The following is a 13,584-nucleotide window of genomic DNA, read 5'->3' as shown; positions in this document are numbered from 1 at the left end:
ATGCCATATAAGTTCGTTGTGCAATCTTAAAAAATTCACTTGAATAGAATACTTTAATTTTATGAAATTTTCGAGGTTTCTGTGCGCGGTCGTGAAATTGTTAAGTTCGGATTCGGAATAGACGTCGCTTCGTGTGTGCGTAAACGGTAACCGCTCCCCTATTTTTCCACGCGTGCACACACATTGCGTCTTTCTTTTACACGTTTTTTTATCCGTAACGCGTCCACACTGCGTATAAAACAGAATTCGGTGTATTTACCATTATCGTATCTCTCGCGTCAGCGATGCGCCGAGTTGGCACACCTGTCCGTCCCCGGAAATGAGAAGACTTTTCTATGTTTCGTCAGCGTCGCGCAGCTTCCTTCGAGGACCTCTGCCGTTGAACTCGAGCCTCCCCGAGACAACCGTGCACCCTGTCGTCGTAGGATGCTATTTTTAGAACGAGGAATCCTGCCGGATGCGATCCAGCCGACACAGCTGACCGTTAGGATAGGATCGACGGAGGAGACGGCGGGGGAGGGCGGGGGATGCGAGGGCTCGGGTTTCGAAATTCAGCCACTCTTCCAGGCCCGGCAGGGTGAGCCGAGGGTTGTCCCCGTTTCTCTGGCCGTGACCCACCCCCGATAGCCCTGGCTGGGTAAAGTGACTCCCACGCGCCCTCGACGCCCCGTGAACCATCGCGCTGTGCGCGCCGCGCGCGAATCTCTTTACATCAGGATCATTGCTGACGCAATCCGAACGTGTTTGCGTTGAATTATGCTTTACCGTCAAGAAGGTGAATCTCTCTCCTCGTTCGATCGCGGCTTTTTAATTAAGTCACGCCCACGCACGATCGCCGGCCATCGAGAATGAATTAGTTGTTTATTGAAACTTAATGGAAAACCGCTACAACAGGATTTGTACGTCCGTTATTTCGGTTTTATTGGGGAAACGATCCTGGACGAAATTGCGCCGTTTCAAAGAGCGGGCATCTATATAGACAGATATATCGACGGCATATTCTTACAGAGCGTGAAAAGACGAGTTCAACGAGTACAATGAACACTCCGTTCCGTTTATTCAATCTCGAGATATTTGTTTCTGAAATATCAGATAGCTCGCCATTCAGACGCGAATATCTCATGATCGAATGATTGGAATGTAATGGTCATTGTACTCGTTGAACTCGTCATTTCATGACCTATAAGAATATCTGAAAGAGTAAGCGAGATTCCTTAAAAAAGATTCACGCCGCCGTTATATGTCTGCTCCTCGAGACGGTGATACCCTGTGCCGACGTAAAAATCCAACGGGCACAACAGAAGCACGTTTAGGCTTCCGTAAAAAGAGGCACAACCCTCATTCATCCCCCCCGAACACGTCTGAATTAGTGGAAAGCGTCGGTTTCATTGAAAACGAGGTCACGGGCCACAGGTTGTGCATCGGTGATCTGCGACATTCACCGTGGTTTCCCCGGTGAAAACGGCCGAGGTCGGCGTCGTTGCATCGGTGTGTTCGTGCGCGCGGCAGGTGTGTCGGTGTGGGGGCCGGCAGCGCATGCGTGCCCGTGTGCGTTCTGTTCAGGGTGTAACAGGTGGATGACGTCACCGGCTAGGGTAGCAAACCCCCCTCCACTTTCATCGAGTCAAAAGCGTTCCCCGCCAATCGGCACCCATTCTAGATGCAGGCCCGCGTATCCAAGTTCGTTCAGAACATCAAAGAAGCAGCTTCGGGACCGTGAATCTAGCCGTCGAGTCGTTAAAATCATCCTCGTCGTCGATAGGAGCCCGTCCTGATGCAGCTCGGAGTGTCCAAGCTCGTTCGGAACGTTACAGAAAGTAGGTTGAAAAATGTGTAGACCAACAAACTGCCGCTTGAAGATTTAATTGAATCGTTTGGATGCATCCGGACCGATCCGGGTGCATTCTGTGCGTGGCACAGTGAAACGAAACACCAATTTTCGTGGACATCGTCGGCCAAAGTTTAACATCGACATGTGTGTACCAGATTTACATTCTTCGCGGGCAGTAAAAATGTTAACGTGCCGCAGAGATATACAGGTGATTTATTCTTGAACTAATTGCGGCACCAAAATTTCGATCGGTAGTATTTTGTTAAAATTAACTTGATTCGTTCGTTTAATTACACAATTATCGGCAGTTAAATAAAATAAACTGTTGTCACTTTAGGAACAAAGGCTAAGGTAAGTCTGTAATAGATATCTGCAGAAATGTGTTTCGAAAAATTGTTAAATAGAGCTCGGAATTGTCACCAAACGCCGTCAATAGTACAGTTGTGAAAATGGTCCGCCATTCGAGGGCGTACGAGTCGTGTAATACAGTATCTTAAAAATCCTCGAACACTTTCATCCCGTTGGATTTGACCCAACCAATTTTCTTACACACCCATAAAATTCGCGATCTACTTATTAAACGTTTAACGAAAGCTGTTGCAAAAAATTTCGATGTCCAAGAAAATAAGTGTTCCATTCCACTGTGCGTAGCTCCAAGTGTCCAAATTCCGAAGATAACAGAAGTAGGTTAAAGACGTGAATCCAGCCACGAGCTAGCCATGAAATCGTTAGCCTGGTTGCGCCCGAGGCGGGAGGGTTAAAGAAGTTAGGCGGGTTAAATGATCGTTGAAAGGCTTGCAAAAAGTGGCCACAGAAAGAAAGCGAGTAAGAGAAAGAGAGGAAAAGAGAGAGAGAGAGAGGGATCGACGAAGTCCAGTGGGATCTGAAAAAGCATCCCTGTAAAAACGTGCGACCCCGAGGACCAGGAGAGCGAAAGAACGCGGAGGCCGCGAGCGCAACGGAGGCTGTTGGTGCGTTTGCGTTGCGCAGGTATCGGGCGCCCTACGGTGCAGGGTACGCGCGACAGTGAAAGTAGGCGCTGCGGCGTCTCTGATTGGCGGACGGTCGGCCGAGAGGTACAGTGGAGCCTGGCGGTCGCCCTCGTGCCCGCGCTGCCACCCGTACGCGCTCAGTGAGTGGCGGACCGCTGACGGTGTAGCATCGTTCGGTGACGCTCGCGCGCGCGTTCGCAACATTCCTCTTGCATTGAACCGACTCGAAGGCAGGCCAGCACGGACAGCGAGCAAGAGAGAGAGAGAGAGAAAGAGTGACCGACCGCGCGACAGAGACAACAACATCCCGCGTACATCAGCTTGTAAACAGTTCAGTGGAAAATAAGAAACGTCGGTGTCACGGTGTTCGGTGTCGGTGCGTTGAGTCGATTACGTCGCTCGAGGATGCGCATTGTCAACGATGGGGGCGATTGAAGCGCGGGACACGTCAACGTCAACGTCGACGCAGTTTGCCTGGTTCCGTAGGGCCGATCGCCGTCGCTGAGAGAGCGCGCGAGCGTGGGGAAACCGAGAAAGTAGACGACGCCGAGAGGGACACCGACCGAGAAACTTCGGCCGGGTATACAGCGAAGAAAGCAGAGAGATAGAGAGACAGCGGGACGGAGAAAGAAAGAGAGTGACAGAGAGAGAGAGAGAGAGAGAGAAAAGTGGTGGTGGTGGTAGAAAGAGAGGGTTGCTGAGAGAAGTGGAGCGAGGGGAGAAGGATCGTACACACGGCCGGCGTGACCTCGATCCTCTGGTGGACGACTGTGCGCAGCCTCCTCACGGTTGTCGGGCTTGCCGGAATTTCGCCAGTGAAAATGATGCACTTCCACCGCGGCCGCTCGGCTGGCTGACGTTCGGAGCCCGCGCGCGCGAGACGGCCCGGCCTGCGTCTGGCCGCGTCCTCTCCCCTCCCCGCCCCGCACCGCTGCGTTCCCTTTTGCGCGATCGTGACCCCGTTTCTTCGATGACCGACACTCTGGTGGCCGGCCGCCATTAGAGCAAGCGGCGAGCGAGCGAACGGGCGCGCGCGCGCGCGAGAAAGAGAGAGAGAGAAAGAGACCAAGATAGAAACGAGAGCAGCCGAGACGAGACGACGAGAGCTGTGCTGCTACGCCGCTGTGTAGTGTTGTGTGCGCGCCGCGAGATAGCAGCCGTAGAGAGAGAGAAGAGGGGCGACGGGGAAAAGCGAAGCGGCCGACCGAGACCGATGCGTGAGCCTCTCGAGGGGACCATGGACTCTTGACAGTGAATCGATGCTGCCCTGACCTCGTATCTCGCGATTTCGGTCGACGAACGAATTATCGGGGTCAACGACTAGTGCAGTGCCAGCCGCCGTGCTGTAAACAGTGCGCCGTTTCGAATACCGCCGAGTACCTGTTGGATATACGTATAGTGTGTACCGCGGGCAGCCACTCTCTCTCGTTCTATCCCTCCCTCCCCTCCCTCTCTCTCTGTCCTCGGGTGCTCCCGAAGGTGTTTTTCGCTCGGTCGCGGTCTCGAGAACTCTGGTACGGTGGAGCCCAAGGAACAGCACGCCACCACGCTGGTCCAGAAGGTGGAGCAGGCTGGCGAGATGCTGCAGACCGTGCCCCGTCTACCCGTCGCCGGGGTCCGACGCAGATGGGGCAACAGGCATACCGACAACCTTCAAGAGTCCAGCCCAGAAGTGTCCAGCAGCGGCGTGCTGTCGCCGCCGCCGCCGAACTTTCAGCCCTCCACGCCGGAGAGCTTGGCCGTTAGGACCGAAAACCTCCAGCTATGGGACCTGGATCTGCACAGGGGCCTGCAGACCAACGGCGAGCACTACAGGGCCACGGTCACCGCGACCACCACCACCACCGTACTGCCCACGCCAGCCGAACCTGCTTCACCATTCGCCAATGCCGTCGAAGGTGCGTGATGATGCTTTTTTGGATTCGTTTTCGAGGCTAAGCCCGGCACTTGTCTCGGCTCTGGATTTTTAAAACGAACACCACACAGACGCTTCCCACCGAGCGGTGGCTGGAATATAATTGTGCGGTTTAAAGGGCTGTAGTAGTCGGCGACGACGGCTCTCGTCGCCTGCGTCTAGATCTTCAATGTTTACGTACCCCCGGGAGTTTATCGCGATGCCATTAACGAGTTTCGCGTGGTTTTCTTTTTCCTTTCTTCATGAATGTAGAACCGCTCTGAATTCTTCGCACAGTTATCAAGTGGAACTTGCTCGTTTGGAAATTGTGCAGGATTGCGTCAGATCGGCGGATACGAAACGTCGGATTTGGAAATAAATAGCGAAAACCTCGTGGCGATTTTCTCGAAGACGTTTATTTCATCGAAACGTGGCCCGTTCGCTTCGGCGCGCCTACCCCGACCAGTTTTTAACGTATATATACGCCAGTTTCGAAGGAGTTTCCGGTGTTTCCAGTGAACGGACTCGGCTTGTAAAAATATTACACGAATATCCGCCGAGTTTGTGCAGGTACGAAACTCGAAACAGACGACGGAAATACAGAATTTCGATAAAGATTTCGTTTTGGCAAAATATTGTCACGCTGGCGATACGGAGTAAGACTGTAATAGAGGTTATGTCATAAACGACAACGTAACGTAAGCAGGAACACAAACGTTCGCGCGTAATAACAATCCGACATTTCGCGTGCCCTAACCTCTAATATTTTGGGGGGGAGGGGGACGTCGATATCTTCGATTAGCTGTCACAATATTGTAGATTGAACGATTTAGAGAGATTCTGGTAGGATTTTTGAATTTTAGAAGGCGACGGATTCGAAAATATACACAAGTTTCCGAGTGGAAATTTCGAGGTTAGGGATCCGTTTGACCGTTTCTCGTACAAGATTCGTCGATTCGGGACCCCTTTTTCCACGATATTTCGCTCGACAGTTTTCCGTTAGCAATCGCTAATTACTAGACCGCAGATTTTCCGCTGTTATTTAATCGACACAGTCTTGTTTCAAAACAAATCGAAAGGTTTCAAGTATGCTTGTCACATTATCTTCAGCCTGCTAGACCTAGCGAGAACGGAAACAGACTTTTATTTCAGTTCAGTTCACTGCGATCGAGGTGGACTTCGAGTGGCTTTTTATTCTGGTCAGTCCCACGGTCTGTTTATCGAATCAAGGGGGGAACGTTAACGGAAAGCGTGCGGACATTTTCGAGAACGCCGCGTGGAACTTTTAATTTCGCTCGGAGGAAAAGTCGAACTATTAGCAGTCGTGACGAAACCGACAGTTTAATCAAACCTCCTCGCGCGCGGACTCGCGGAGATGATAATGTTTCAACGGAATGCTGACAGAAAGCGGAGGACTTAGTTGATGCCTTATCTACCGCGTAGCATTTCGTGTGTCTAGAATCCAAACAGTGGACTCGGTGGAGGAGCGTGTATCGTCGCGTCACGGGGAACGACGCAACGGCGACGGGTTCGAACACATGTAATTTGCAATCTGGGACACGGTCGAAAGTAATTACTCCATAATTCATTGTGGGAAAATACATTTATTTTCACGAATCCGTCGTTCGCGCGATCAACGTTCTCGCCGCACGTAACGCTTCGCGTTTAACTTGTAAACTTCGTTACGGATGTCGGGACTGTTACACGCTCGGCGGCGCTCGGGTCAATTCGGACCCGGGGCGTAAACATCGTTCGACCGTACAGTTTCTGGCAGGTAACCTCGACCTTCGCACGTTTCATAAAAGCCGATACAAGAAAAAGTTAACTAACGATAATTAACGCGTTAAGCGCCGAATATTGAATGGAAAAACTAAAAACGATATCAAAGTCGTTTAATCAATTACACCGATACTAGAAAGTGAAAATTTACCATTGGAAATATTGGTTCAGGTATTCTGCATTCTACAAATCCTGGTAACATTCGAATTGTGTTCAATATATCACAATAAAAATAAATTAAAAAAAATCTAGTTAAAAATCAGAGTGTCACCCATGCGTGACGCACGCCGCACCGAACGTACTCGTTCAAATTTTTTCACACGTTTCATCGTGGTCCATGACGTAACTAACTGACAATATCGATGACGATAATAAGAATAACAACAATCCGATAATACGTAATACGATCCGAACGCGCTCGCGAAAAAGTTCGAGCGCCGATGGAAAATTCAAACGTTTCGCGAGCGGACAGTTCGCGTGTACGTGTTTCCCGTGACGTCGGGTTTCCAGTTAATTTCGAATAGTAGTCGTAGTGTATCGCGGAGAACCGGGTTCTTGCGGACGGTAAGGGAACAGCCGCTGTTTATCTTTCTTCTCGGCCGATAAGGCGCGGTTAGAGTAACTCAAGAATGTGTTTTAGCATACGTGTATTTAAAATCTTATCTACATTCTACTTGGTTTATAGCCGAACGCGCTATCTGCAATGCAAAAAAGTTTCGCCGGCTAAACCAGACGGTGCAACAAAACAGATTCCCATTCTGTTTGTTGTTGTTCAACTGTCCTGCACTCAGCACTACACGCGATGGTGCAACCGACGGACTATAATCGCTCTCCGTACCAACGCGATTTCGCCTCACAAAAGGAAACAATTCCTTCTTTTTTTACCGAATTACTTTCCCGAAGCTCTTCGACTTCTCTTGTTTCTGCTGTTACCTCTACTTTTATGGCGCGCGCTCGTCATTCCTTGGAAGCAATTAATAGACCGCGAAATCTTTATGCAAAACGAAAAGTTCGACGAAACAGAAATTAAGTAAAATGTGAATTAGTTCCTTTAAGAATTTCGATAAATTTCAATGAAACGTCGATTTGTTCTTCGCGGTGAAATAATTAATTAGAATACGATTCGAAATATTCGACCGGTTTTAACACTAGATTTACGGAACCGGTTAAGATGGCGGGTCACTGATTTTTTAATTTACGATTATTCATATCGTAAAGATACGTTTATGAGTTATTTATTCAATTACTCACGACAAACGTTACAATGACACTTGTTAAAAATCAGAATAAATGTCTTATTGTTACTTTCATAAACTAATATCTCAAACAGCTGTTTCTTGTGCTCCGTGAATCTAGTGTTAACGGAGAAAATACTGTCTGAGTTTTACGCGTTCTTCGGTTCGGAAGATTTTTTCAGTCGGCCGAAGATCTACTAATCAGCGAGGCGACACGTTATCGGGAAGAGATCGGGCGCGATCCGAAAATACACCGAAATCTTTACCGCGAGATAGATTTTATAAATAGCTCTGCACTAATTGCGACGGTGATAGAGCAGCGCGAGAGGTCAACGCGACGCGACCGAATAATGAAGCTCTGACACACGCGGGACGAGCCAGTTGAAAATGCTGGAAATTGCGCAACCGGCATCAGGTATGGTGCAACGTGGCGCAATCGATGACGAACGCCTTTACGGGGTCCTATGAGCCTGCCGATTCCCTCGCTCGAGCGAGGCTCCGGCCTCGACCCAATTTCCCGGCGAACAAAATCGAACACGACATTTCGAAAAAAACGGCAGCCCAGCTCCGGGAACGAAATGTCGGTCGATCCGTAGGTCGATCACCTTTAAAGGTCGTTTATCGGCTCGCCGGCAGCTGACCTTCTCGCTGTTTCCGAGCTGTTCCTTCGGTTTTCCTTGATCTCCCCCCCAGTCCGGCATTCTGTAATCCGATATAAATTCGCTTTTATATTCTAGACGCCAGCCGAGCGAAACTTCTTTATTTTCGAGGTCGCAAAGTTTATAGTTTACGATCTAGGAAATTGATATGTTTGAAATTTTTATCGCTGAATTGATACGGTTTTGCATCTTTTTTTCAATTTCAATTTTGGATTCGATTAAATTTTAATTTTAATTAAACGATTTTGACTTTAATTTTAATTAAATTTTGAATTAGTACAACTTAGAATTAATAACGTTTCGAAGTAGCTAAAGCTTGACTTAGTAAAATTTTGGATTGGTACAATTTTGAATTTGCTACAGTGTGAATTAGTGTAATTTGAGGTAGTATAATTTTGACTTGGCTTACGCTTCGACTAGTATAATCTTGAATAACCTGAAAATTTTAACTATCAGAATTCTAAATTAGCTGAAGGTTGAATCAGCTCAGGTTCGAATTAGTACAATTTTAAATTAGCGCAACTTCGAATTGGTACAATTTTAAATTAGTGCAACTTTGAAACGGTGCAATCTTAAATTAGTATAACACTGCATTAGCACAACTTTAAATTAGTGCAAGACTGTATTAGTATAATTTTAAATTAGTGCTTCATTGCATTAGTACAATTTTAAATTAGTGCAACACTGCATTAGTATAATTTTAAATTAGTGCAACACTGCTTTAGCACAATTTTAAATTAGTGCAACACTGCATTAGTATAATTTTAAATTAGTGCAACACTGCTTTAGTACAATTTTTAATTAGTGCAACACTGCATTAGTATAATTTTAAATTAGTTCAACACTGCATTAGTACACAATTTTAAATTAATGCCATATTGAATTAGTACAATTTTAAATTAGTGCAACATTGAATTAGTACAATTTATAATTAACTGAAGTTTGAAATATCTCCGTTTTGAACCACTCAAATTTTTAATTAGCTAAATTCTCGTTTCAAATATTTCAATTTACAAAATACATTTTCCTACAATTCATTACACTGCGAACATCCAACAAATTCCGATTTACTATTAATCATTCGGATCACTAGAGAGCCAGTCAGCTACATGAAAAAAGGTAATCATTCGCTTCACGTATTCGAAATTCGTTATGTACAATAATAGACAAGTTTCTTCACCTGTCCAGTTACGTAGAGTCATTTTGGTTGCTCAATTCTGATCTCTAGAGTCGCCTGCTTATCTACTCGAGTCGTCATGTTAGAAGCCCGGCCCCCATAAGGTCATCCCCACGCCGACTGACCCAAATTCTGCACCCCCTCCTTTTTCCATTTAAAATTCAGTCCCCCCACGAACTTTAAATTCCACTAATCTCGGCGTGAACGGACCCCGCTTAAAATTCTGATCTCTTTCCGAGCGAGCAATAATTCAAAATTCCATCTGCCTCGGGCCCCCCGACTGGCCCGAGTGCTCATAATCTTCTCGTTAATCGGTTTTATCTACACGTCCGATTTCCAACCGCTTCGAGAAATCTTTGGAATTCTAAAATCACGATTCGAGGGTCCAGATCATTTTCTGGGTCTTAAGCATTGTTCCCAGTGGGCCCAGAATTGTAACGCAGGTAACAGGCTTCTCGTAAATCCGGATGGCATATTGTCAAACATAAATTTCTTTTGCGTACATCCTAAAGCTTTGTTAAAAACTCTGAAATAACCGTGGGTCTTATGCACTATTGTCAGTGGGCCCAGAATTGTAGCACAGGTTCTAGGCTTCTCGTAAATTCAAATAACACATTGTCGAACGTAAAATTCTTTCGTGTATGCCAAAACTGTGCTACATGCTCGAAAATTTGTATGGGCCTTGTACACTGTTCTCAGTGGGCCTCTTAATTCTTAAATTAAGGAAATAATCACGCAGTCAAACAGATGATTCTATTATGAATCGTATGATACTGTCACAAACTCTAAAAGTCCCAAGAAAATATATTAGGGCCCAAAAATGATATTGCAAGTTCTTATTGAATAAAACGAGGATTCCAAATGTTTTTCGCAAGTCCCAAAATTCCATCACGAGACTCAGTTCTACCCTAGACCAGAAAGATTCTTACAGAGCGTTGCAGACTCTAAAACAGTGTGTCGTAAGTCCCAAAATTGCATCACGTTTCACAATTGTATCGTAAACCAGAGATATTACACCATAGATCGCAAATTAAATCTTGCGTACTGAAACCGTCTTAGAAACTCTACGACCACGCCGCAAGTCCCAGATGTTTCCTTGGACCCAAAAATTTCGTCAAGGTTCCCGATTCCGCGGCATCCGAGAAAAATCGGTGTCACGAAACTGTGTTACGTCGTCCTCTGCGAAATCACACCGCAACCGGCAGATTTTCCTTGGGGTCTGACGCCACCGGTTCCATTACGTCAATTCCCGCGAAAACGGGGCCCGGAATCGGCGGGGATGGGATCTCCATCTTCCCGGTAGAAACCGTGAATCAGCCGCGAGGGAAAAAGCCGGAGGACCGTGACCCAGTTTCCGGGTCATCGGTACCGTGCTGTGGCGGCTGCTGTGCCGCGAACGAAAACACAATGGCTGGCCGCGTGCATCGCACCGACATGCGACACATACGTGACGCATCGCGTTATTTAAAGCCCCGGCGCGGCGCGGCGCGGCGGTGTGTCGTGCATGCACAGATGCACATACCTGCACCCGACGGACGTCACGCGGATGCAATAAACCCGAGGAGATAGCGTAAGATGGAAATAACATCGCGCGTCGTCGCCGAGCATCCACTGGATATAGTAGGGAAACGGTGTTGCGGGGGACGCGGTCTTTTTCAGCCAGGGACGTCGGGATCAATCATCTCGCGGCCACGGTGTTTAAACGGCGAGCTCCGTCTTCGCCGAACAACCATATCACCCATTTTTATCTGCCCCGTCTTTTAACGCAAGCATTTTAAAGTTATCGGACACGTCCAACAATACCAAAAACGATCCTCGTTCTTCGTGTGGGATTTTTAAGTATTGAGTAAAATATTCGAGTCATTCGACCGGGTCTCAATGTTACCAGATATTTTAGACTTTCTCTGAGGATTATTGGATTTTTGCTAGATGATTTATTTCTGTGGCTGTCATAATTTCAACAATTTATGTGAATTCATTGATTGAACCGTTGTATACAGGATTTACTTATATTTATTTTAAAAAATCACGAATTTGTGAAGAAATTTGATTTGTGATTCTTTTTTTTGCGATCAGAAAGAAATTGATTAATAAATTGATGTTTATAGTATCGAAACGTTTCGAGAAATATTTAAACAATTAACGGTAGTCGTACTTCCAAAATTGTTGCAAGTAGACCGCGGTTTTTTATGAAAAATAAGAATTGTTTCTATTCATTGTAGGAACTATACAGGCATTTATTTCTTCTTTTAAAATCATCCTAATTAAGTTGTCAAGTTACTATGAATCACCATTCTTGTTCCCACTGACCAGCAACTATTAACAACATTGATACAAACGCATTGATCGACGATTGTCCGTAAATTATGCACGAGTCGATTTCGACCCATATATATATTATAATATAAATTTATTTATTATTATAATTATATTATAAAATTTATTATATTTTATTATATTATGTTATATTATATTATATATATTATTATATGATATTCGACCATTTAAGTTCCGATGATTAATTTCAATTTGCAATATATTTTCTTAACCTTAGCGCTACGGTTGCCGGGTCATTTTGACCCGGAGCATTTAAATTGTTTACTCGATAACTCAATTGTCGACAATTAAACAAAATGAATTACTGTTTCGTCCGGAAAAGGCTAATAAATCTTCCAGTAGTATCGTCGAAAGTACGTTTTGAAAAATTGCGGTAGAAAAGCCTGTCGACAAATAGAAGAAAGCTCATAAATAAGATAATAAATGATTATGTCATCTCGCAAATTTTCCAACGACCCTTTTAGACAGTGGGAAGGGATAGGATCGATCGCACCCCATTTAATCAGCGATAATCTAGTGGTTTCTGGTCGGTTCCACCCCGGGAGGCCGTCGCTCTCCCTCCCCGAGCACGAATGCGATCGACTGCACGTGGGCTGCGTCCCATGATGCAGTTCTCGGCGTGATCGGGATGCCAGAGGGACGGAGACACCGTGCGAGAGCGAGGTAGAGGGGAGTCCCTCGGCCTCCACGTGGTTCTTTGCCGCCGAAATGGGTCATCGGATTCCGGCCGGACGGTAATGCGGCCCCAGGAAACGCGCTAGACGCCGCACGGACGCACACAGGCTCGATTCGTAAATATTCAGGCGCGATCGGCCACACGGTTTCGGCGATGAACCGTTAGAAACGGGCATCATCCGCGTCGGAACAGGCCGGACACGTCCGAAAAAGAAACTACGAGGAGAACTCGTTCCTCCGGGCCTCGTAAAACCGAGACGACGCGACGCGACGCGCACGTGGAGCACTGAAGTTTCTGGCGGACTTTATTTCCCTGCTTCTTCTGTATTCCCGAGCCGAGAAACCAGCTGGAAAAGTACCGGCCGAAACCAGCCTCGAGAGGAACGGCGCACGAATGGAGCTCGTGTGTCGCGCAAGAAACTTCTATGAGAACGACAGTGTTTTCGAGAGGAATAAATGACGAGGGAAACAACGAGACAAATATCAAGCTGAATAATTCGATGAACAACGAGGCTGCTGATAATTATCCCTAGCATGCTTATGGAGGGTCAAAATGTGTCCATAGAATTTTAAACATGTGTTCTAACAATGTTCTTTTGTAAATTTCTTGTATTCTGTTTTTGCAGGTACCTAAATGTATTATTTAACAGTATTGTATTGTATACATTTTGTTGTATGGATTCAAAATGACCCCTCCCTTGAGCAGAACCCGATATTTCTATCGGAAATATAACTACTTATATTTCCGATATATTTTTATACGACATCCCGTATATTCTTATCGATATTCTCGTAGAGCATCGGAAGACGAATCCAACGAGTATAATGAACATACACGTTCGATCATTTAACCTCGAGATACTTGCGTCTGAAAGTTGACTAGTTAATATTTCAGACGCAAGTATCTCGAGGTTAAATAACCGAAAGTACGCGTTCATTATACTCGTTGGATTCGTTTTCTCAGCAGCTATCGAAATACGTATGACTTTAATTAAAAGTGAATGA

The 13,584-nt window shown here is 46.1% G+C and overlaps 1 protein-coding gene across 2 annotated transcripts in view; it reads left to right on the top strand.

The window, feature by feature from the left end:
- The first annotated feature begins 2,948 nt into the window (after positions 1 to 2,948).
- Ecr (ecdysone receptor) overlaps positions 2,949 to 13,584 on the top strand; it is a 54,066-nt gene continuing 43,430 nt past the window's right edge. Inside the window, exon 1 of one of the 2 annotated variants that reach the window (XM_076521759.1) lies at positions 2,949 to 4,721. In XM_076521759.1, coding sequence (XP_076377874.1) covers positions 4,403 to 4,721 — 319 coding nt within the window. In that variant the 5' untranslated portion in view covers positions 2,949 to 4,402. The remainder of the gene's footprint in view (positions 4,722 to 13,584) is intronic. The other variant, XM_076521760.1, reaches the window with a different exon arrangement.

This window comes from Megalopta genalis, chromosome 5 (assembly GCF_051020955.1).
Source record: "Megalopta genalis isolate 19385.01 chromosome 5, iyMegGena1_principal, whole genome shotgun sequence".
In the NCBI taxonomy this organism is placed as follows: Eukaryota; Metazoa; Arthropoda; class Insecta; order Hymenoptera; family Halictidae; genus Megalopta; species Megalopta genalis.
Note: the sequence above shows the minus strand (reverse complement) of the source record. Positions and strands in the feature narration are given on the sequence as shown.